The 23,604-nt window shown below is 60.8% G+C and overlaps 1 protein-coding gene across 5 annotated transcripts in view; it reads left to right on the plus strand.

Annotated features, from left to right (window-relative positions):
* The window catches only part of EVI5L (ecotropic viral integration site 5 like), an 84,185-nt gene extending 63,890 nt beyond the window's left edge, over positions 1-20,295 (plus strand). The window contains exons 13-21 of one of the 5 annotated variants that reach the window (XM_082299447.1): positions 6,572-6,604; positions 9,417-9,548; positions 11,579-11,707; positions 12,383-12,523; positions 13,953-14,084; positions 16,751-16,897; positions 18,753-18,848; positions 19,583-19,678; positions 20,093-20,295. In XM_082299447.1, coding sequence (XP_082155573.1) covers positions 6,572-6,604; positions 9,417-9,548; positions 11,579-11,707; positions 12,383-12,523; positions 13,953-14,084; positions 16,751-16,897; positions 18,753-18,848; positions 19,583-19,678; positions 20,093-20,287 — 1,101 coding nt within the window. In that variant the 3' untranslated portion in view covers positions 20,288-20,295. Of the gene's footprint in view, positions 1-6,571; positions 6,605-9,416; positions 9,549-11,578; positions 11,708-12,382; positions 12,524-13,952; positions 14,085-16,750; positions 16,898-18,752; positions 18,849-19,197; positions 19,282-19,582; positions 19,679-20,092 lie in introns of those variants that run through there. The other 4 variants (XM_082299449.1, XM_082299448.1, XM_082299451.1 and 1 more) reach the window with 4 other exon arrangements.
* Positions 20,296-23,604: the final 3,309 nt, after the last annotated feature.

Below are 23,604 nucleotides of genomic sequence, written 5' to 3' on the forward strand. Positions count from 1 at the left end.
CCAAAAATCCCACAAGGAACCCCAAAAACACCCAAAAAACCCCACAGGGAACCCCAAAAACTCCAAAACCAACCTGGGGACCCCAAAGACCCCAAAAACACTTAATGGAACCCCAAAAACCCTGCATGGAACCCCCAAAACCCCATAGGGAACCCCAAAAACACCCTAAAAACACTTAACGGAACCCCAAAAACCCCAAAAGCACCGCATGGAACCCCAAAAACCCCAAAAAATCCTGCATGGAACCCCCAAAACCCCAAAAATACCGCATGGAACCCCAAAAACTCAAAAATACCGCATGGAACCCCAAAAACCCTGCATGGAACCCCAAAAGCCCTGCATGGAACCCCAAAAACCCCACAGGGAACCCCAGAAAAACCAAAACCAGCCTGGGGAACCCCAAAAAATCCCAAAGGGAGCCCCAAAAACCCCACAGGGAACCCCAAAAACCCCAAAAGCCCTGCATGGAACCCCAAAAACCCCACAGGGAGCCCCCAAAACCCCACAGGGAGCCCCAAAAACCCCACAAGCACCACATGGAACCCCAAAAACCCCACAGGGAACCCCAGAAAAACCCAAACCCCACAGGGAACCAAAAAAACCCCACAGGAAACCCCAAAAATCCCAAAACCACTTAATGGAACCCCAAAAACCCCAAAAATCCCACAAGGAACCCCAAAAACACCCAAAAAACCCCATAGGGAACCCCAAAAACCCCAAAACCAACCTGGGGACCCCAAAAACCCCAAAGGGAACCCCAAAAACCCCACAAGGAACCCCAAAAACCCCAAAGGGAACACCAGAAAAACCCCAAACCCCACAGGGAACCAAAAAAACCCCAAAACCACTTAATGGAACCCCAAAAACCCCAAAAAATCCTGCATGGAACCCCAAAAACCCCAAAGGGAACCCCAAAAACACCCAAAAAACCCCATAGGGAACCCCAAAACCCCAAAAACCCTGCATGGAACCCCAAAAACCCCAAAGGGAACCCCAGAAAAACCCAAACCCCACAGGGAACCAAAAAAACCCCACAGGGAACCCCAAAAACTCCACAGAGAACTCCAAAAACCCCAAAAACCCTGCATGGAACCCCCGAAACCCCACAGGGAACCCCAAAAACACCAAAAACCCCATAGTGTACCCCAAAAACCCCAAAGGGAACCCTATAAAAACCAAAACCAGCCCAGGAAACCCCAAAACCACTTAAAAAACCCCACAGGGAACCCCAAAAACCCCAAAAACACTTAATGGAACCCCAAAAACCCCAAAAGCACCACATGGAACCCCAAAAACCCCAAAAACACCGCATGGAACCCCAAAAACCCCAAAGGGAACCCCAAAAACCCCAAAGGGAACACCAGAAAAACCCAAACCCCACAGGGAACCAAAAAAACCCCACAGGGAACCCTAAAAATCCCAAAAGCCCCACAGGGAAACCCCAAAAAAACCAAAACCAGCCCGGGAAACCCCAAAAACACTTAAAAAACCCCATAGGGAACCCCAAAAACTCCAAAACCAACCTGGGGACCCCAAAAACCCCACAGGGAACCCCAAAAACCCCAAAAACACCGCATGGAACCCCAAAAACCCCAAAGGGAACCCCAAAAAAACCCAAACCCCACAGGGAACCAAAAAAACCTCACAGGGAACCCCAAAAACCCCAAAAAATCCTGCATGGAACCCCAAAAACCCAAAAAAATCCTGCATGGAACCCCAAAAATCCCACAAGGAACCCCAAAAACACCCAAAAAACCCCACAGGGAACCCCAAAAACTCCAAAACCAACCTGGGGACCCCAAAGACCCCAAAAACACTTAATGGAACCCCAAAAACCCTGCATGGAACCCCCAAAACCCCATAGGGAACCCCAAAAACACCCTAAAAACACTTAACGGAACCCCAAAAACCCCAAAAGCACCGCATGGAACCCCAAAAACCCCACAGGGAACCCCAGAAACACCCTAAAAACACTTAACGGAACCCCAAAAACCCCAAAAGCACCGCATGGAACCCCAAAAACCCCAAAAAATCCTGCATGGAACCCCCAAAACCCCAAAAATACCGCATGGAACCCCAAAAACTCAAAAATACCGCATGGAACCCCAAAAACCCTGCATGGAACCCCAAAAGCCCTGCATGGAACCCCAAAAACCCCACAGGGAACCCCAGAAAAACCAAAACCAGCCTGGGGAACCCCAAAAAATCCCAAAGGGAGCCCCAAAAACCCCACAGGGAACCCCAAAAACCCCAAAAGCCCTGCATGGAACCCCAAAAACCCCACAGGGAACCCCAGAAAAACCCAAACCCCACAGGGAACCAAAAAAACCCCACAGGAAACCCCAAAACCCCAAAAAATCCGGCATGGAACCCCAAAAATTCCACAAGGAACCCCAAAAACACCCAAAAAAACCCATAGGGAACCCCAAAAACTCCAAAACCAACCTGGGGACCCCAAAAACCCCACAGGGAACCCCAAAAACCCCAAAAACACCGCATGGAACCCCAAAAACCCCAAAGGGAACCCCCAAAACACCCTAAAAACACTTAATGGAACCCCAAAAACCCCAAAAGCACCACATGGAACCCCAAAAACCCCAAAAACACCGCATGGAACCCCAAAAACCCCAAAGGGAACCCCCAAAACACCCTAAAAACACTTAATGGAACCCCAAAAACCCCAAAAGCACCACATGGAACCCCAAAAACCCCAAAGGGAACCCCAAAAACCCCACAGGGAACCCCAAAAACACCCAAAAACACCGCATGGAACCCCAAAAACCCCAAAGGGAACCCCCAAAACACCCTAAAAACACTTAATGGAACCCCAAAAACCCCAAAAGCACCACATGGAACCCCAAAAACCCCAAAGGGAACCCCAGAAAAACCAAAACCCCACAGGGAACCCAAAAAACCCCAAAAACCCTGCATGGAACCCCAGAAAAACCAAAACCAGCCTGGGGAACCCCAAAAAATCCCAAAGGGAGCCCCAAAAACCCCACAGGGAACCCCAAAAAAACCAAAACCAGCCCGGGAAACCCCAAAACCACTTAAAAAACCCCACAGGGAACCCCCAAAACCCCCTAAAAACACTTAATGGAACCCCAAAAACCCCAAAAAATCCTGCATGGAACCCCAAAAACCCCAAAAACACCGCATGGAACCCCAAAAACCCCAAAGGGAACCCCAGAAAAACCCAAACCCCACAGGGAACCAAAAAAACCCCACAGGAAACCCCCAAAACCCCAAAAAATCCTGCATGGAACCCCAAAAATCCCACAAGGAACCCCAAAAACACCCAAAAAACCCCATAGGGAACCCCAAAAACCCCAAAGGGAACCCCAAAAACCCAAAAAAAAACCCCAAAGGGAACCCCAAAAACCCCAAAAACACTTAATGGAACCCCAAAAACCCCACAGGGAACCCCAAAAACCCCACAGGGAACCCCAAAAACCTCCACCTATTTTGAGGTAAAATGGAGCCGTTTTGGGGCAAAATCCCCTCATTTAGGGACAAAATCCGTGTTTTGGGGCAAAATTCATCATTCTGGGGAAAAATATTCCCATTTTGAGGTAAAATCTCCTCATTTAGGGACAAAACCTCCTCATTTTGGGGCAAAATTCCCTCATTTTGAGGTAAAATCCCTTTTTTTGGGGGAAAAATATTCCCATTTTGAGGTAAAACCCCTCCTTTTAGGGGCAAAATTCCCGTTTCGGAGCAAAATCCCCCCATTTTGAGGTAAAATTGCCCCGTTTTGGGACACGATCCCCGTTTGGAGGCAAAATCCCCCAATTTTGGGGTAAAATTCCCCCATTTTGAGGTAAAACTCCTCCTTTTCGGAACAAAACCTCCTTATTTATGAACAAAACCCCCCATTCTGAGGTAAAACCCCTCCTTTTAGGGACAAAATCTCCTCATTTATGAACAAAACCCCCCATTTTGAGGTAAAACCCCTCCATTTCAGAACAAAACCCCCCCATTTTGAGGTAAAACCCCTCCTTTTAGGAACAAAATCTCCTCATTTAGGAACAAAACCCCCTATTTTGGGACAAAACCCCTCCTTTTAGGAACAAAACCTCCTTATTTATGAACAAAACCCCCCATTTTGAGGTAAAACCCCTCTTTTAGGGACAAAATCTCCTCATTTAGGAAGAAAATCCCCGCGTTTTGAGGTAAAACCCCTCCTTTTCGGGACAAAACCTCCTTATTTATGAAGAAACCCCCCCATTTTGAGGTAAAACCCCTCCTTTTAGGAACAAACCCCCCCATTTTGAGGCAAAACCCCTCCTTTTAGGAACAAAACCCCCCATTTTGAGGCAAAACCCCTCTTTTTGGGACAAAATCTCCTCATTTAGGAAGAAAATCCCCGCGTTTTGAGGCAAAACCCCTCAATTTAGGAACAAAACCCCCCATTTTGAGGTAAAACCCCTCCTTTTAGGAACAAAATCTCCTCATTTAGGAACAAAATCCCCGCGTTTTGAGGTAAAACCCCTCCTTTTTGGGACAAAACCTCCTTATTTATGAAGAAACCCCCCCCATTTTGAGGTAAAACCCCTCAATTTAGGAACAAAACCCCCCATTTTGAGGCAAAACCCCTCTTTTAGGGACAAAATCTCCTCATTTAGGAACAAAACCCCCCATTTTGAGGCAAAACCCCTCCATTTAGGGACAAAATCTCCTCCTTTATGAACAACCCCCCCCCCCCCCCATTTTGAGGTAAAACCCCTCAATTTAGGAACAAAACCCCCCATTTTGAGGCAAAACCCCTCCTTTTAGGAACAAACCCCCCCATTTTGAGGCAAAACCCCTCCTTTTAGGAACAAACCCCCCCATTTTGAGGCAAAACCCCTCCTTTTAGGAACAAGCCCCCCCATTTTGAGGTAAAACCCCTCCATTTAGGAACAAAACCCCCCATTTTGAGGCAAAACCCCTCTTTTAGGGACAAAATCTCCTCATTTAGGGACAAAACCCCCCATTTTGAGGCAAAACCCCTCCTTTTAGGAACAAAACCCCCCATTTTGAGGCAAAACCCCTCCATTTAGGAACAAAACCCCCCATTTTGAGGCAAACCCCCTCCTTTTAGGAACAAACCCCCCCATTTTGAGGCAAAACCCCTCTTTTAGGGACAAAATCTCCTCAGTTAGGAACAAAACCCCCCATTTTGGGGCAAAACCCCTCCTTTTAGGAACAAAACCCCCCATTTTGAGGCAAAACCCCTCTTTTAGGGACAAAATCTCCTCATTTAGGGACAAAATCCCCGCGTTTTGAGGTAAAACTCCTCCATTTAGGAACAAAACCCCCCATTTTGAGGCAAAACCCCTCCATTTAGGAACAAAACCCCCCATTTTGAGGCAAACCCCCTCCTTTTAGGAACAAACCCCCCCATTTTGAGGCAAAACCCCTCTTTTAGGGACAAAATCTCCTCAGTTAGGAACAAAACCCCCCATTTTGGGGCAAAACCCCTCCATTTAGGAACAAAACCCCCCATTTTGAGGCAAACCCCCTCCTTTTAGGGACAAAATCTCCTCAGTTAGGAACAAAACCCCCCATTTTGGGGCAAAACCCCTCCTTTTAGGAACAAAACCCCCCATTTTGAGGCAAAACCCCTCTTTTAGGGACAAAATCTCCTCATTTAGGAACAAACCCCCCCCATTTTGAGGCAAAACCCCTCCTTTTAGGAACAAACCCCCCCATTTTGAGGCAAAACCCCTCCTTTTAGGAACAAACCCCCCCATTTTGAGGTAAAACCCCTCTTTTAGGGACAAAATCTCCTCATTTAGGAACAAAACCCCCCCATTTTGAGGCAAAACCCCTCCTTTTAGGAACAAACCCCCCCATTTTGAGGCAAAACCCCTCCTTTTAGGAACAAAACCCCCCATTTTGAGGCAAAACCCCTCTTTTAGGGACAAAATCTCCTCATTTATGAAGAAACCCCCCCCCATTTTGAGGTAAAACCCCTCAATTTAGGAACAAAACCCCCCATTTTGAGGCAAAACCCCTCTTTTAGGGACAAAATCTCCTCATTTAGGGACAAAACCCCCCATTTTGGGGCAAAACCCCTCAATTTAGGAACAAAACCCCCCATTTTGAGGCAAAACCCCTCTTTTAGGGACAAAATCTCCTCATTTAGGAACAAAACCCCCCATTTTGGGACAAAACCCCTCCTTTTAGGAACAAAATCTCCTCATTTATGAACAAAACCCCCCATTTTGAGGTAAAACCCCTCTTTTAGGGACAAAATCTCCTCATTTAGGAACAAAACCCCCCCATTTTAAGGCAAAACCCCTCCATTTCGGAACAAAACCTCCTCCTTTATGAACAACCCCCCCCCATTTTGAGGCAAAACCCCGACTTTTAGGAACAAAACCCCCCTCCCCCCCCCTCAGAACCGCTCGGGGGGAAGCAAAAACCACCCAAAAAACCCCAAACCCTGGGGCACTGCGGGGGTGGCGGGCGGGGCGCGGGGGCCTCTGTCGCTGTCGCTGTCGCTGTCGCTGTCGCTGTCGCTGTCGCTGTCGCTGTCGCTGTCCCCGCTGACCCGGCCTCTGTTGCTGTCCCCCCCCCGCCCCAGGAGAGCGCGGCCCTGGCCGATCGCCTCATCCAGGTACTGCGGCTTCTTTGCCCTCTTTTCGCTCTTTTTCCACCCATTTCTTCCTCTTCCTCCTCCTCCCCTCCCTTCCAGCCCCGTTTTGGGGTGGATTTTCCTTTTTTTTTTTTTTTTTTTCCCCCCCCCCCCCGCCTTTTTCCTGCTTTTTTTTTCCGGAGGCTCCCGCGCACCTTCCCCGCTCGGGGTGGAGGAGGGGAAGGAGGGGGGGGGGGGGGGGGCAGAGGGATTTTGGGGGATTTTTGGGGGGATTTGAGGGAATTGGGATGGGGGATGGGGGGGGTTGGGGTAGATTGGGGTGAAAAGCAGCGATTGGAGGAGTTTGGGTGGGATTGGGGGAGGGGGAGGGGGTGAATGGTCCCCGCGGGGCTGGGGGCACCGCCCTGTCCTCGGTGTCACCTCCCTGTCCCCGGTGTCACCTCCTTGCCCTCAGTGTCACCTCCCTGTCCCCAGTGCCACCTCCCTGTCCCCAGTGTCACCTCTGTGTCCTCAGTGTCACCTCCCTGTCCTCACTGTCACCTCTGTGTCCCCAGTGTCACCTCCCAGGGCTGGGGGCACCTCCCTGTCCCCAGTGTCACCTCCCTGTCCCCGGTGTCACCTCTGTGTCCTCAGTGCCACCTCCCTGTCCCCGGTGTCACCTCCCTGTCCCCAGTGTCACCTCTGTGTCCTCAGTGCCACCTCCCTGTCCTCAGTGTCACCTCCTTGTCCCCACTGTCACCTCCCTGTCCCCGGTGTCACCTCCCTGTCCTCATTGTCACCTCCCTGTCCCCAGTGTCACCTCCCTGTCCCCACTGTCACCTCCCTGTCCCCAGTGTCACCTCCCTGTCCTCACTGTCACCTCTGTGTCCCCACTGTCACCTCCCTGTCCCCGGTGTCACCTCCCTGTCCTCATTGTCACCTCCCTATCCCCAGTGTCACTTCTGTGTCCTCACTGTCACCTTCCTGGGCTGGTGGCACCTCCCTGTCCCCGGTGTCACCCCCAGGGCTGGTGTCACCCCTCCTTGGAGACATGTCCCCCTGTCCCCAGTGTCCCCAGTGTCCCCCAGTGTCCCCCAGTGTCCCCCAGTGTCCCCCAGTGTCCCCCAGTGTCCCCAGTGTCCCCCATTGTCCCTCAGTGTCCCTCAGTGGCCCCCAGTGCCCCCAGTGTCCCTCAGTGTCCCCCAGTGTCCCTCAGTGTCCCCAGTGTCCCCCAGTGTCCCCCAGTGTCCCCAGTGTCCCCAGTGTCCCCAGTGTCCCCAGTGTCCCCCAGTGTCCCCAGTGTCCCCAGTGTCCCCCAGTGTCCCTCAGTGTCCCTCAGTGGCCCCCAGTGCCCCCAGTGTCCCCCAGTGCCCCCAGTGTCCCCCAGTGTCCCTCAGTGTCACCAGTGTCCCCCAGTGTCCCCCAGTGTCCCCAGTGTCCCCCAGTGTCCCCAGTGTCCCCCAGTGTCCCCCCATTGTCTGTCCCGTGGCACCGCTGGCACCCCTTGTCCCCCGCTGCCACCGCAGCCTCGCTGGCTCTGCCCCGCTGGCGGGAGGTGACGCTGTCCCCGCTGTCCCCAGTGCCACCCCAGTGCCACCCCATTGTCCCCAGTGCCACCCCAGTGTCCCCAGTGCCACCTCGTTGTCCCCAACCCGTCCTGTGGCACCAGTGTCACCCCATTGTCCCCAACCCTGTTCTGTGGCACCCGTGCCACCCCATTGTCCCCAGTGCCACCCCATTGTCCCCAGTGCCACCCCATTGTCCCCAACCCGTCCTGTGGCACCAGTGTCACCTCATTGTCCCCAGTGCCACCTCATTGTCCCCAGTGTCCCCCAGTGTCCCCAGTGTCATTGTCCTGTCCCCAACCCTGTCCTGTGGCACCAGTGTCATCCCAGTGTCCCCAGTGCCACCCCATTGTCCCCAACCCCATCCTATGGCACCGGTGTCACCTCATTGTCCCCAGTGCCACCCCATTGTCCCCAGTGTCACCTCATTGTCCCCAGTGCCACCCCAGTGTCCCCAGTGTCATTGTCCTGTCCCCAACCCCATCCTGTGGCACCCATGCCACCCCATTGTCCCCAGTGTCACCTCATTGTCCCCAGTGTCCCCCAGTGTCCCCAGTGTCATTGTCCTGTCCCCAACCCTGTCCTGTGCCACCAGTGTCACCCCATTGTCCCCAGTGCCACCCCATTGTCCCCAGTGTCATTGTCCTGTCCCCAACCCTGTCCTGTGCCACCAGTGTCACCTCATTGTCCCCAGTGCCACCTCATTGTCCCCAACCCTGGTGCCACCCCATTGTCCCCAGTGCCACCCCAGTGTCCCCAGTGTCATTGTCCTGTCCCCAACCCCATCCTGTGGCACCAGTGTCACCTCACTGTCCCCAGTGCCACCCCGTTGTCACCAACCCTGTCCTGTGGCACCCGTGCCTCCCCAGTGTCACCCCATTGTCCCCAGTGCCACCCCATTGTCCCCAGTGTCCCCCAGTGTCCCCAGTGTCATTGTCCTGTCCCCAACCCCGTCCTATGGCACCAGTGTCACCCCATTGTCCCCAGTGTCACCCCATTGTCCCCAACCCCGTCCTGTGGCACCAGTGTCACCCCATTGTCCCCAGTGCCACCTCATTGTCCCCAACCCTGGTGCCACCCCATTGTCCCCAGTGCCACCCCATTGTCCCCAACCCCGTCCTGTGGCACCCGTGTCCCCACTGTCCCTCACTGTCCCCGCTGGCCGGCGGTGACACCGCTGTCCCCTCCCTGTCCCCTCCCTGTCCCTCACTGTCCCTCACTGTCCCCGCTGGCCGGAGGTGACACCGCTGTCCCCTCCCTGTCCCGTCCCTGTCCCCTCCCTGTCCCAGGGCCAGGTGACGCGGGCGCAGGAGGCCGAGGAGAACGACGTCATCCGGCGGGAGCTGGCGCTGGTGCGGCAACGCTGCAGCTCGGCCACCGAGAGCCTGCGGCGGGCACAGAGCACCATCCGCGAGCTGCAGGTGTGTCACTGTCACCCCTGGGTGTCACTGTGTGTCACTGTCACCTGTGCCACCCCTGGGTGTCACCTGTGTCACCTGTGTGTCACTGTCACCTGTGGGTGTCACTGTGCCCGCGGTGCCAGCGCTGCAGCTCGGCCACCGAGAGCCTGCGGCGGGCACAGAGCACCATCCGCGAGCTGCAGGTGTGTCACTGTCACCCCTGGGTGTCACCTGTGTGTCACTGTCACCTGTGCCACCCCTGGGTGTCACTGTGTGTCACTGTCACCTGTGGGTGTCCCTGTGGGTGTCACTGTGTGTCACTGTCACCTGTGTATCCCTGTGTGTCAGTGTCACCTGTGTGTCACCTGTGTCACCTGTGTGTCACTGTCACCCGTGGGTGTCACCTGTGTCACTGTCACCTGTGTGTGTCACTGTGTGTCACTGTCACCCCTGTGTGTCCCTGTGTGTCCCCGTGTGTCCCCGTGTGTCCCTGTGTGTCCCTGTGTGTCCCCGTGTGTCCCCGTGTGTCCCTGTCCCTGTGTGTCCCTGTCCCTGTGTGTCCCTGTGTGTCCCTGTGTGTCCCTGTCCCCGTGTGTCCCCGTGTGTCCCCGTGTGTCCCTGTGTGTCCCCGTGTGTCCCTGTGTGTCCCTGTCCCTGTGTGTCCCTGTGTGTCCCTGTCCCTGTGTGTCCCTGTGTGTCCCTGTGTGTCCCTGTGTGTCCCTGTCCCTGTGTGTCCCCGTGTGTCCCTGTGTGTCCCTGTGTGTCCCCGTGTGTCCCCGTGTGTCCCTGTATGTCCCTGTGTGTCCCTGTGTGTCCCCGTGTGTCCCTGTGTGTCCCCGTGTGTCCCCGTGTGTCCCTGTCCCTGTGTGTCCCTGTGTGTCCCTGTGTGTCCCCGTGTGTCCCTGTGTGTCCCCGTGTGTCCCCGTGTGTCCCTGTCCCTGTGTGTCCCTGTGTGTCCCTGTGTGTCCCTGTGTGTCCCCGTGTGTCCCCGTGTGTCCCTGTGTGTCCCCGTGTGTCCCTGTGTCACACAAGGGACGCCTCGGCCAAGCGAGGGGGGGAGGTGACGCACCGGGGACACCTCGGTGACATTTGGGGACACGGGGGAGCCCTGGTGTGAGCAGGGGGAGGTGACAGGGCAGGTGGCACTCGGGTGGCACTCAGGTGGCACTCTGGCACTCTGGTGGCACGCTGGTGGCACGGGGGAGCCCCTGGCTGAGCGAGGAGCTCGTGGCGGGGGGGAGGTGGCGCTGGGGGACATTGGGGGACATTGGGGGACATTGGGGGACATTTGGGGAACCCCCGGCTCTCAGAGGAGTTCGTGGCAGGGGGAGGTGATGTTGGTGACACTGGGTGGCAGCAGTGGCATTGGGTGGCATTGGGTGACACTGGGTGGCAGCAGTGGCATTGGGTGGCATTGGGTGACACTGGGTGACAGCAGTGGCATTGGGTGACACCGGGTGACATCAGGTGACACTTGGTGACACTGGGTGACACTAGGTGATGGGAGGTGACACTGGGTGACATTGGGTGACCCCTGGTGACCCTGGGTGACCCTGGGTGACTCTGGGTGACCCCGGGTGACGTTGGGTGACGTTGGGTGACCCTGGGTGACACTGGGTGACACTGGGTGATGGGAGGTGACATTGAGTGACACTGGGTGACACCGGGTGACGTTGGGTGACACTGGGTGACCCTGGGTGACTCTGGGTGACCCCTGGTGACACCGGGTGACATTGGGTGACACCGGGTGGCATTGGGTGACACTGGGTGACCCCTGGTGACATTGGGTGACACTGAGTGACACCGGGTGACACTGGGTGACCCTGGGTGACGTTGGGTGACAGGGGAGCCCCCGGCTGAGCGAGGAGTTCGTGGCGCAGCTGGAGACGGAGCTGGAGCAGTCGCGGCTGGGGGGTGATGGGAGGTGACACCGGGTGACACTGGGTGACCCCTGGTGACACCGGGTGACACTGGGTGACCCCTGGTGACATTGGGTGACACCAGATGACCCCTGGTGACATTGGGTGTCGTTGGGTGTCGTTGGGTGACAGGGGAACCCCCGGCTGAGCGAGGAGTTCGTGGCGCAGCTGGAGACGGAGCTGGAGCAGTCGCGGCTCCGCGAGAGCGAAACCCTGGGGGCCCTCAAGGAGATGCAGGACAAGGTCCTGGACATGGAGAAGGTGACACTGAGGGGACACCGCGGGGACATCGGCAACGGGAGGGTCCCGTGGGTGGCCCTGGGGACAGGGAGGGTGACACGAGTGGCCTTCGGGGTGGGGGTGTCCCACGGGTGGCCCTGGGGCCCCTGTCCCCCCATCCCCCCTGTCCCCCCTGCTGTCCCTGTCCCCACCGATGTCCCCCTGTCCCCAGTGATGTCCCCCTGTCCCCCTGCTGTCCCTGTGTCCCTGCTGTCTCTCTGCTGTCCCTCTGCTGTCCCCTGTCCCCCCTGATGTCCCCCCGATGTCCCCGTGTCCCCTGTCCCCCCTCATGTCCCCCCTCATGTCCCACTGCTGTCCCCTGTCCCTCCCCGCTGTCGCTGCTGTCCCCCCGCTGTCCCCGCTGATGTTCCCGTGTGTCCCCCCTGTCCCCGTGTGTCCCCGCTGATGTCCCCTGTCCCCGCTGTCCCCTGTCCCCTGTCCCACTGATGTCCCCGTGTGTCCCCGCTGTCCCCGCTGATGTCCCCTGTCCCCGCTGATGTCCCCGTGTGTCCCCGTGTGTCCCCACTGATGTCCCCGTGTGTCCCCACTGATGTCCCCGTGTGTCCCCGCTGATGTCCCCGCTGTCCCCTGTCCCCTGTCCCCGCTGATGTCCCCGTGTGTCCCCGCTGTCCCCGCTGATGTCCCCGCTGTGGCCAGCGCCAGACGCTGCTGCCGGACGAGGCCAACGTGCTGCGGCTGCAGGAGGAGCTGCAGGGGCTGGCGCTGCGCGAGGCCGAGGCGCTGAGCGCCCTGAGCGACCTGCAGAGGCAGGTGCGGGAGCTGGGGGACACCTGGCAGGTGAGACTGGGGACACTGGGGCAACTGGGAGCACTGGGGGGACACTGGGGGGGCACTGGGGGGACTGGGGACACCTGGCAGGTGAGACTGGGGACATTGGGAGCACTGGGGGGACACTGGGGGGGCACTGGGGGGACTGGGGACACCTGGCAGGTGAGACTGCGGCAACTGGGAGCACTGGGGGGACACTGGGGGGCACTGGGAGCACTGGGGGGACACTGGGGAAACTGGGGACACTGGGGGGACTGGGGGCACTGGGAGCACTGGGGGGACACTGGGGGGAAACCGGGGGCACTGGGAGCACTGGGGGGAAACTGGGGGGACACTGGGGGGGACTGGGGGCACTGGGGACACCTGGCAGGTGAGACTGGGGCCACTGGTGGGACTGGGGGGACACTGGGGGCATTGGGGACACCTGGCAGGTGAGACACAGGGGGACTGGGGACACTGGGGGGACTGGTGGGACTGGGAGGCACTGGGGACGCTTGGCAGGTGAGACACGGGGGGCACTGGGGGGACTGGGGGCATTGGGGACACCTGGCAGGTGAGACTGGGGCCACTGGGGCAACTGGGAGCACTGGGGGGAAACTGGGGGGACTGGGGGCACTGGGGACACCTGGCAGGTGAGACTGCGGCAACTGGGAGCACTGGGGGGCACTGGGAGCACTGGGGGCACTGGGGGGAAACCGGGGGGATTGGGGACACCTGGCAGGTGAGACTGGGAGCACTGGTGGGACTGGGGACACCTGGCGGGGGAGACTGGGAGCACGGGGGGCACTGGGGGGTAACTGGGGGGCACTGGAGGCACTGGGGACACTGGGGGGCACTGGGGGACACTGGGGGACACTGGGGACACCTGGCAGGTGACACTGGGGACACTGGGGGGACACTGGGGACACTGGGGGGCACTGGGGGGGCACTAGGGGGCACTGGGGGACACTGGGGACACTGGGGACACTGGGGGGCACTGGAGGCACTGGGGACACTGGGGGACACTGGGAACACCTGGCAGGTGACACTGGGGACACTGGGGGACACTGGGGGGCACTGGGGGGCACTGGGGACACTGGGGGACACTGGGGACACCTGGCAGGTGAGACTGGGGACACTGGGGACACTGGGGGGCACTGGGGACACTGGGGACACCTGGCAGGTGAGACTGGGGACACTGGGGACACTGGGGGGCACTGGGGACACTGGGGGACACTGGGGACACTGGGGACACCTGGCAGGTGACACACGAGGACCTCGGGGACCTCCCGTGCCCCCGGGTACCCTCTGGCCACCGGTGTCCCCACAGCCCCCGGGGTACGACCGGGTGCCCCCAGGTGTGCCCAGGTGTGCCCAGGGGGGTGCCCAGGTGTGCCCAGGTGTCCCCAGGTGTCCCCAGGGTGTCCCCAGGTGTCCCCAGCCCTGTCCCCTGCCCCAGGTGTCGCGCGGGGGCCGCTGGAAGGAGCCGCGGGCGCTGCACGAGGCCGTGCTGGGGGCGCGGCTCAGGGAGACCCAGGCCCAGCTGGAGCTGCGGGCGCTGAGGCAGAGGGTGCTGCAGCTGGAGACCCAGGTAACTGGGATGGACTGGGAATGGACTGGGAGGGACTGGGAATGGGGCTGGGGGCGCTGAGGCAGAGGGTGCTGCAGCTGGAGACCCAGGTACCGTACTGGGATGGACTGGGAATGGACTGGGATGGACTGGGATGGACTGGGAATGGACTGGGAGGGACTGGGAATGGACTGGGATGGACTGGGAGGGACTGGGAATGGGGCTGGGGGCGCTGAGGCAGAGGGTGCTGCAGCTGGAGACCCAGGTAACTGGGAGGGACTGGGATGGACTGGGAGGGACTGGGAATGGGGCTGGGGGCGCTGAGGCAGAGGGTGCTGCAGCTGGAGACCCAGGTACCGTACTGGGATGGACTGGGAATGGACTGGGATGGACTGGGATGGACTGGGAATGGACTGGGAGGGACTGGGATGGACTGGGATGGACTGGGAATGGACTGGGATGGACTGGGATGGACTGGGAATGGACTGGGATGGACTGGGAATGGACTGGGAATGGACTGGGAGGGACTGGGAGTGGACTGGGAATGGACTGGGAGGGACTGGGAGTGGACTGGGAATGGACTGGGATGGACTGGGAATGGGGCTGGGGGCGCTGAGGCAGAGGGTGCTGCAGCTGGAGACCCAGGTACCGTACTGGGAGGGACTGGGAATGGACTGGGAATGGACTGGGATGGACTGGGAATGGACTGGGAGGGACTGGGAATGGACTGGGAATGGACTGGGAGGGACTGGGATGGACTGGGAATGGACTGGGAGGGACTGGGAATGGACTGGGAGGGACTGGGAATGGACTGGGAATGGGGCTGGGAATGGACTGGGATGGACTGGGAATGGGGCTGGGGGCGCTGAGGCAGAGGGTGCTGCAGCTGGAAACCCAGGTAACTGGGATGGACTGGGATGGACTGGGATGGACTGGGATGGTCTGGGAATGGACTGGGAATGGACTGGGATGGACTGGGAATGGACTGGGATGGACTGGGAATGGGGCTGGGAATGGGGCTGGGGGCGCTGAGGCAGAGGGTGCTGCAGCTGAAGACCCAGGTACCGTACTGGGATGGACTGGGATGGACTGGGAGGGACTGGGAGGGACTGGGATGGACTGGGATGGACTGGGAATGGGGCTGGGGGCGCTGAGGCAGAGGGTGCTGCAGCTGGAGACCCAGGTACCGTACTGGGATGGACTGGGATGGACTGGGAATGGACTGGGAGGGACTGGGAGGGACTGGGATGGACTGGGATGGACTGGGATGGACTGGGAATGGACTGGGAATGGACTGGGAGGGACTGGGAATGGACTGGGAATGGGGCTGGGAATGGACTGGGATGGACTGGGAATGGACTGGGAATGGGGCTGGGAATGGACTGGGAATGGGGCTGGGGGCGCTGAGGCAGAGGGTGCTGCAGCTGGAGACCCAGGTAACTGGGAGGGACTGGGAATGGACTGGGAGGGACTGGGAACAGGACTGGGGGCACTGGGAGGGACTGGGAGAGCAGGGATGGGGCTGGGGGTGACAGCGGGGATGGGGGGCGGGGCTCTGTGTCCTGGGTTTGTCCTGGGTTAATCCCGGCTCTATCCCGGGTTAATCCCGGCTCTGTCCTGGGTTAATCCCGGCTCTATCCCGGCTCTATCCCGGTTCTATCCCGGCTCTATCCCAGGTTAATCCCGGGTTAATCCTGGCTCTATCCCGGGTTAATCCCGGCTCTATCCCGGTTCTATCCCGGCTCTATCCCAGGTTAATCCCGGGTTAATCCCGGCTCTATCCTGGCTCTATCCCAGGTTAATCCCGGGTTAATCCCGGCTCTATCCCAGGTTAATCCCGGGTTAATCCCGGCTCTATCCCGGGTTAATCCCGGGTTAATCCCGGCTCTATCCTGGCTCTATCCCGGCTCTATCCCGGCTCTATCCCAGGTTAATCCCGGCTCTATCCCGGCTCTATCCCGGGTTAATCCCGGCTCTATCCCGGCTCTATCCCGGGTTAATCCCGGCTCTATCCCGGCTCTATCCCGGGTTAATCCCGGTTCTATCCCGGCTCTATCCCGGCTCTATCCCGGGTTAATCCCGGCTCTATCCCGGCTCTATCCCGGCTCTATCCCGGGTTAATCCCGGCTCTATCCCGGCTCTATCCCGGTTCTATCCCGGCTCTATCCCGGTTCCAGGGCCGGATCCAGCGGTCAGTTCTGGGCCGGGCCGAGCAGGCCTGTGCCGGGCTGCGGGAGCAGGGGTTAATCCCGGCTCTATCCCGGCTCTATCCCGGGTTAATCCCGGCTCTATCCCGGTTCCAGGGCCGGATCCAGCGGTCAGTTCTGGGCCGGGCCGAGCAGGCCTGTGCCGGGCTGCGGGAGCAGGGGTTAATCCCGGCTCTATCCCGGGTTAATCCCAGGTTAATCCCGGCTCTATCCTGGGTTAATCCCGGCTCTATCCCGGGTTAATCCCGGCTCTATCCCGGGTTAATCCCGGCTCTATCCCGGTTCCAGGGCCGGATCCAGCGGTCAGTTCTGGGCCGGGCCGAGCAGGCCTGTGCCGGGCTGCGGGAGCAGGGGTTAATCCCGGCTCTATCCCGGGTTAATCCCAGGTTAATCCCGGCTCTATCCTGGGTTAATCCCGGCTCTATCCCGGGTTAATCCCGGCTCTATCCCGGGTTAATCCCGGCTCTATCCCGGTTCCAGGGCCGGATCCAGCGGTCAGTTCTGGGCCGGGCCGAGCAGGCCTGTGCCGGGCTGCGGGAGCAGCTCCGCGCCGCGGCCGCCCAGAGCCAGGGGCTGCAGGCCCAGCTCAGCGAGAGCCACCGCAAGCACGCAGAGGCCCAGTGCAAGGTGGGGACACGGAGGGGACACGGAGGGGACACGGAGGGGACACGGGGGGACACGGAGGGACACGGAGGGGACACGGGGGGACACGGGGGGGACACGGGGGGGACACGGGGGGACACGGAGGGGACACGGGGGGGACACGGAGGGGACATGGGGGGGACATGGGGGGGACACGGAGGGGACACAGAGGGGACACGGGGGGGACACGGAGGGGACACGGGGGGGACACGGAGGGGACACGGGGGGACACGGGGGGACACGGAGGGGACACGAGGGGACACGGGGGGGGACACGGGGGGACACGGAGGGGACACGGAGGGGACACGGGGGGGACACGGGGGGACACAGAGGGGACACGCGGGGGACACGGAGGGGACAGCTGGGGCTGCCCCACGCGGCTCCTGTGGCTCCTCTGTCCCCTCCCTGTCCCTCGGGCAGCGCCTGCCCCTCCGGTGACACCCCTGTCCTGTCCTTTGGGGACACCCCTGTCCCCTCCCCAGGGTGACACCCCTGTCCTGTCCTGTGGGGACACCCCTGTCCCCTCCCCAGGGTGACACCCCTGTGGACTTTGGGGTCCCGGTGTCACCTCCTTACAGAGTCTCAGTGTCCCCACTCCTGTCCCCATGTCCCCTCTGCTGCCTTCCCTTGTCCCCAGAGGCCGGGGAGTGTCCCTGGGGTGTCCCTGGGGGTGTCCCTGGGGGTGTCAGGGTCTCCCCTGGGTGTCCCTGGGGGTGTCTCTGGGTGTCCCTGGAGTGTCCCTGGGAGTGTCAGGGTGTCCCCTGAGGGTGATCCTGGGTGTCCCCAGGGTGTCCCCTGGGGGTGTCTCTCGAATGTCCCTGGGGTATCCCTGAGGGTATCCCTGGGTGTCTCTGGGTGTCTCTGGGGGTGTCCCTGGGGTGTCCCTGGGTGTCCCTGGAGTGTCCCTGGGGTGTCCCTGGGAGTGTCAGGGTGTCCCTGGGGTGTCCCTGGGGTGTCCCTGGGTGTCCCTGGGGTGTCCCTGGGGTGTCCCTGGGTGTCCCCGGGGTGTCCCTGGGTGTCCCTGGGTGTCCCTGGGGTGTCCCTGGGGTGTCCCTGGGTGTCCCCGGGGTGTCCCTGGGTGTCCCTGGGTGTCCCTGGGGTGTCCCTGGGGGTGTCAGGGTGTCCCTGAGGGTGTCCCTGGGTGTCCCCTGGGAGTGTCAGGGTGTCCCTGGGGTGTCCCTGGGTGTCCCTGGGGTGTCCCTGGGTGTCCCTGGGGTGTCCCTGGGGGTGTCAGGGTGTCCCTGGAGTGTCCCTGGGTGTCCCTGGGGTGTCCCTGGGTATCCCTAATGTGTCTCTGGGGGTGTCCCTGGAGTGTCCCTGGGTGTCCCTGGGGTGTCCCTAATGTGTCTCTGGGGGTGTCCCTGGGGGTGTCCCTGGGTGTCCCTGGGGGTGTCCCTGGGTGTCCCTGGGAGTGTCAGGGTCTCCCCTGGGTGTCCCTGGGGTGTCCCTGGGGTGTCCCTGGGTGTCCCTGAGTGCGTCCCTGAGCGTGTCAGGGTGTCCCTGGGTGTCCCTGGGTGTCCCTGAGTGCGTCCCTGAGCGTGTCAGGGTGTCCCTGGGTGTCCCTGGGTGTCCCCGGGGTGTCCCCGGGGTGTCCCTGGGTGTCCCTGGGTGTCCCTGAGTGCGTCCCTGAGCGTGTCAGGGTGTCCCTGGGGTGTCCCTGGGTGTCCTGGGGTGTCCCCGGGGTGTCCCTGGGTGTCCCCGTGGTGTCCCCTGGGAGGGTCAGGGTGTCCTTGGGTGTCCCTGGGGTGTCCCCGGGGTGTCCCTGGGGTGTCCCTGGGGGTGTCCCTGGGTGTCCCTGGGTGTCCCCGCGGTGTCCCCGCGGTGACAGGGCTGTCCCCAGAGCAAGGAGGAGGTGATGGCCGTGCGGCTGCGCGAGGCCGACAGCATGGCCGCGCTGGCCGAGATGAGACAGCGAGTGGCCGAGCTCGAGATCCAGGTACGGGGACACCGGGGGGGGACACGGGGGGACACGGGGGGACACGGGGTGGGACATGGGGACATTGGGGGGGGACAGGAGGGGACACCAGGAGCACCCGAGGGGACACAGAGGGACATGGGGGGGACATGGGGGGGGTACGGGCAGGGACAGGAGAGGGACAAAGGGACACAAGGGGATGGGAGGGGGACGGGGGGGACACAGGGGGACACGAGGGGACACAGGAGGTGACAGGAGGTGACAGCGGCGTCCCCGTGTGTCCCCAGCGGGAGGAGGGGTCCCAGGGGTGACACAGGAGGTGACAGGAGGTGACAGGGGAGGTGACAGCGGTGTCCCCGTGTGTCCCCAGCGGGAGGAGGGGTCCCAGGGGTGACACAGGAGGTGACAGGGGAGGTGACAGCGGTGTCCCCGTGTGTCCCCAGCGGGAGGAGGGGTCCCAGGGGTGACACAGGAGGTGACAGGAGGTGACAGGGGAGGTGACAGCGGTGTCCCTGTGTGTCCCCAGCGGGAGGAGGGGTCCCAGGGGTGACACAGGAGGTGACAGCGGAGGTGACAGCGGTGTCCCCGTGTGTCCCCAGTGAGAGGAGGGGTCCCAGGGGTGACACAGGAGGTGACAGGAGGTGACAGGGGAGGTGACAGCGGTGTCCCTGTGTGTCCCCAGCGGGAGGAGGGGTCCCAGGGGTGACACAGGAGGTGACAGGGGAGGTGACAGCGGTGTCCCCGTGTGTCCCCAGCGGGAGGAGGGCCGCCTGCAGGGCCAGCTGGAGCACTCGGACGCGGCTCAGTACATCCGGCACCTCAAGGGACACATCGAGGAGCTCAAGGCCGAGGTGGGGACACCCGGGGGACACCTGGGGGACACCCGGGTGGCACCCACGGGAGCCCGGGGGGACGCTGAGGGGCTGGGGACCCGTGGATGTCACCCAGGGGGAGGTGACAGCGGTTGGCGACCCCCGGGGTGACACCCCCAGGGTGCTGCGGGACCCCCAGGGCCGCTGGGGACACCGTGGGGACACCGTGGGGACACCCCCAACCCCCCCCGGGCTGGGGACGGGGACACGGCCGGGTCAGCCCCGGGGGTGGCCCCGATGTCCCCAAGGCTGGGACACCTCGGGGCCAGCCCCGGCAGCGCTGGTGCCAGTCCCGGTGCCACCAGTGACGTCCCCTGAGTGCCACACGGCCCGGGGACAGCCGGTGACAACGTGTCCCCCCCTTTGTCCCCTCGTGTCCCCTGGTGTCCCCAGATCCGGCTGCTGCGGGGGCCGCTGGCCTTCGGGGCCGTGGCCTTGGGGACGCGCCTGGGGGACGAGGACTCGCTGGGCTCGTCGGACGAGGAGCTGCCGCCCTTCGCCCTGACCCCGGGGCACATCGGGGACATCGGGGACATCGGGGACAGCAGCGACAGCGAGCCCGAGGGGCCACCACCTCCAGCACCGTGACCGCGGGGACATCGGGGACAGCCCCAGGGACCCGCGGGGACATCGGGGACAGCCCCAGGGCCACCCCAGGGACATCGGGGACAGCCCCAGGGCCACCCCAGGGACATCGGAGACAGCCCCAGGGACCCGCGGGGACATCGGGGACAGCCCCAGGGGCCACCCCAGGGACATCGGGGACAGCCCCAGGGCCACCCCAGGGACATCGGGGACAGCCCCAGGGGCGACCCGCGGGGACATCGGGGACAGCCCCAGGGCCACCCCAGGGACATCGGGGACAGCCCCAAGGGCCACCCCAGGGACATCGGGGACAGCCCCAGGGCCACCCCAGGGACATCGGGGACAGCCCCAGGGGCCACCCCAGGGACATCGGGGACAGCCCAGGGCCACCCCAGGGACATCGGGGACAGCCCCAGGGCCCCGCGGGGACATCGGGGACAGCCCCAGGGGCCACCCCAGGGACCCGCGGGGACATCGGGGACAGCCCCAGGGACCCGCGGGGACCTTCCAGGCCCTCAGGGGACACCCAGGGGGGACATTGGGACACCTGTGGGTCCTGTGGCACCCGGGGGACACTCGGGGGACACCCAAAGGTGCCTGTGGTACCCAAGGGACACCCGGGGGACATCAGGGGACAGCTGTGACACCTGGGGGGACCCCCGGATGGATCCCGGAGCCCCCAAATGGATCCCGGAGCCCCCAAATGGATCCCGGAGCCCCTGAACCGCTCCTGGATGGATCCTGGACCCCCCAAATGGATCCTGGACCGCTCGAATGGATCCCAGACCTTTCTGGAGCCCCCAAATGGATCCTGGAGACCCTGAACCGCTCCTGGATGGATCCTGGACCCCCCAAATGGATCCTGGAGCCCCCAAATGGATCCTGGAGCCCCCAAATGGATCCTGGACCCTCTGAACCGCTCCTGGGTAGATCCAGGACCCCCCAAATGGATCCTGGACCGCTCGAATGGATCCCGGACCTTTCTGGAGCCCCCAAATGGATCCTGGACCCCCCAAATGGATCCCGGACCCCCTGAACCACTCCTGGATGGATCCGGGACCCCCCAAGTGGATCCAGGACCCCCCAAATGGATCCCGGACCCCTCTGGAGCCCCCCGGATCCCCTGGATGGATCCTGGACTCTGAACCCCCTTTGGATGGATCCTGGACCCCCCCAAATGGATCCCGGACCCCCTGAACCACTCGGGGATGAATCCGGGACCCCTCAAATGGATCCTGGACCCCTCTGGAGCCCCCAAATGGATCCCGGACCCCCTGGATGGATCCCAGACCCTCTGAACCGCTCCTGGATGGATCCTGGACCCCCCAAAATGGATCCTGGACTCCGAACCACACCTGGGTAGATCCGGGACCCCCCCAAATGGATCCCGGACCCCCTGAACCCCTCAAATGGATCCTGGACCCCCCAAATGGATCCCGGATCCCCTGGATGGATCCTGGACTCTGAACCCCCTCTGGATGGATCCTGGACCCCCCAAATGGATCCGGGACCCCCCAAATGGATCCCGGACCCCTCAAATGGATCCCAGATCCCCTGAACCATTCCTGGATGGATCTGGGACCCCCCAAATGGATCTCGGACCCCCCAAATGGATCCTGGACCCCTCAAATGGATCCCGGACTCCTCTGGAGCCCCCAAATGGATCCCGGAGCCCCCAAATGGATCCCGGACCCTCTGAACTGCTCTGGGATGGATCCCGGACCCCTCAAATGGATCCCGGACCCCTCTGGAGCCCCCAAATGGATCCCGGACCCCCCGAATGGATCCCGGACCCCTCTGGAGCCCCCAAATGGATCCCGGATCCCCTGGATGGATCCTGGACTCTGAACCCCCTCTGGACAGATCCGGGACCTCCCAAATGGATCCTGGACCCCCCAAATGGATCCGGGACCTCCCAAATGGATCCTGGACCCCCCAAATGGATCCCGGACCCCTCAAATGGATCCCGGACCCCTCAAATGGATCCTGGACCCCTCAAATGGATCCCGGACCACTCTGGAGCCCCCAAATGGATCCCGGACCCCCCAAATGGATCCCGGACCCCCTGAACCCCTCAAATGGATCCTGGACCCCTCTGGAGCCCCCAAATGGATCCCGGATCCCCTGGATGGATCCTGGACTCTGAACCCCCTCTGGACGGATCCGGGACCTCCCAAATGGATCCCGGACCCCCCAAATGGATCCTGGACCCCCCAAATGGATCCTGGACCCCTCAAATGGATCCCGGACCCCTCTGGAGCCCCCAAATGGATCCCGGACTCCTCTGGAGCCCCCAAATGGATCCCGGACTCGGGGCTGGACTGGGACAATTGGGGGGGGGGGGGGGGCGCCCCCTCCTCCCTCCCCTCCCCCGCTGCTCTCCCTGTACAGAAATACAGGACCCCAAAAAGTCGCAAAATGACCCCAAAAGTTCTCAAAATGACCCCGAAAGTTCTCAAAGTGACCCCAAAAAGTCTCAAAGTGACCCCAAAAGTTCTCAAAGTGACCCCGAAAGTTCCCAAAGTGACCCCAAAACGCCTCAAAATGACCCCAGAAAGTCTCAAAATGATCTCAAAAGTCCTCAAAGTGACCCCAAAAGCAGCGGCCGGGACACGCAGATCCCTGGGAATGACCCCAAAACCTTCAGAATTCACCCCAAAATCTCCTGGAATTCCCAAATCCCTGAGATCGGCCCCAAAACCTCTGGAATTCACCCCAAAATCTCCTGGAGCCCCCAAATCCCTGAGATCGGCCCCAAAACCTTCGGAATTCACCCCAAAATCTCCTGGAGCCCCCAAATCCCTGAGATCGGCCCCAAAACCTCTGGAATTCACCCCAAAATCTCCTGGAGCCCCCAAATCCCTGAGATCGGCCCCAAAACCTTCGGAATTCACCCCAAAATCTCCTGGAGCCCCCAAATCCCTGAGATCGGCCCCAAAACCTTCGGAATTCACCCCAAAATCTCCTGGAATCCCCAAATCCCTGAGATCGGCCCCAAAACCTTCGGAATTCACCCCAAAATCTCCTGGAGCCCCCAAATCCCTGAGATCGGCCCCAAAACCTTCGGAATTCACCCCAAAATCTCCTGGAATTCCCAAATCCCTGAGATCGGCCCCAAAATTTCTGGAATTCACCCCAAAATCTCCTGGAATTCCCAAATCCCTGAGATCGGCCCCAAAACCTTCGGAATTCACCCCAAAATCTCCTGGAATTCCCAAATCCCTGAGATCGGCCCCAAAACCTCTGGAATTCACCCCAAAATCTCCTGGAATTCCCAAATCCCTGAGATTGGCCCCAAAACCTTCGGAATTCACCCCAAA

This window comes from Coloeus monedula (assembly GCF_965178545.1).
Source record: "Coloeus monedula genome assembly, chromosome: 31".
In the NCBI taxonomy this organism is placed as follows: domain Eukaryota; kingdom Metazoa; phylum Chordata; class Aves; order Passeriformes; family Corvidae; genus Coloeus; species Coloeus monedula.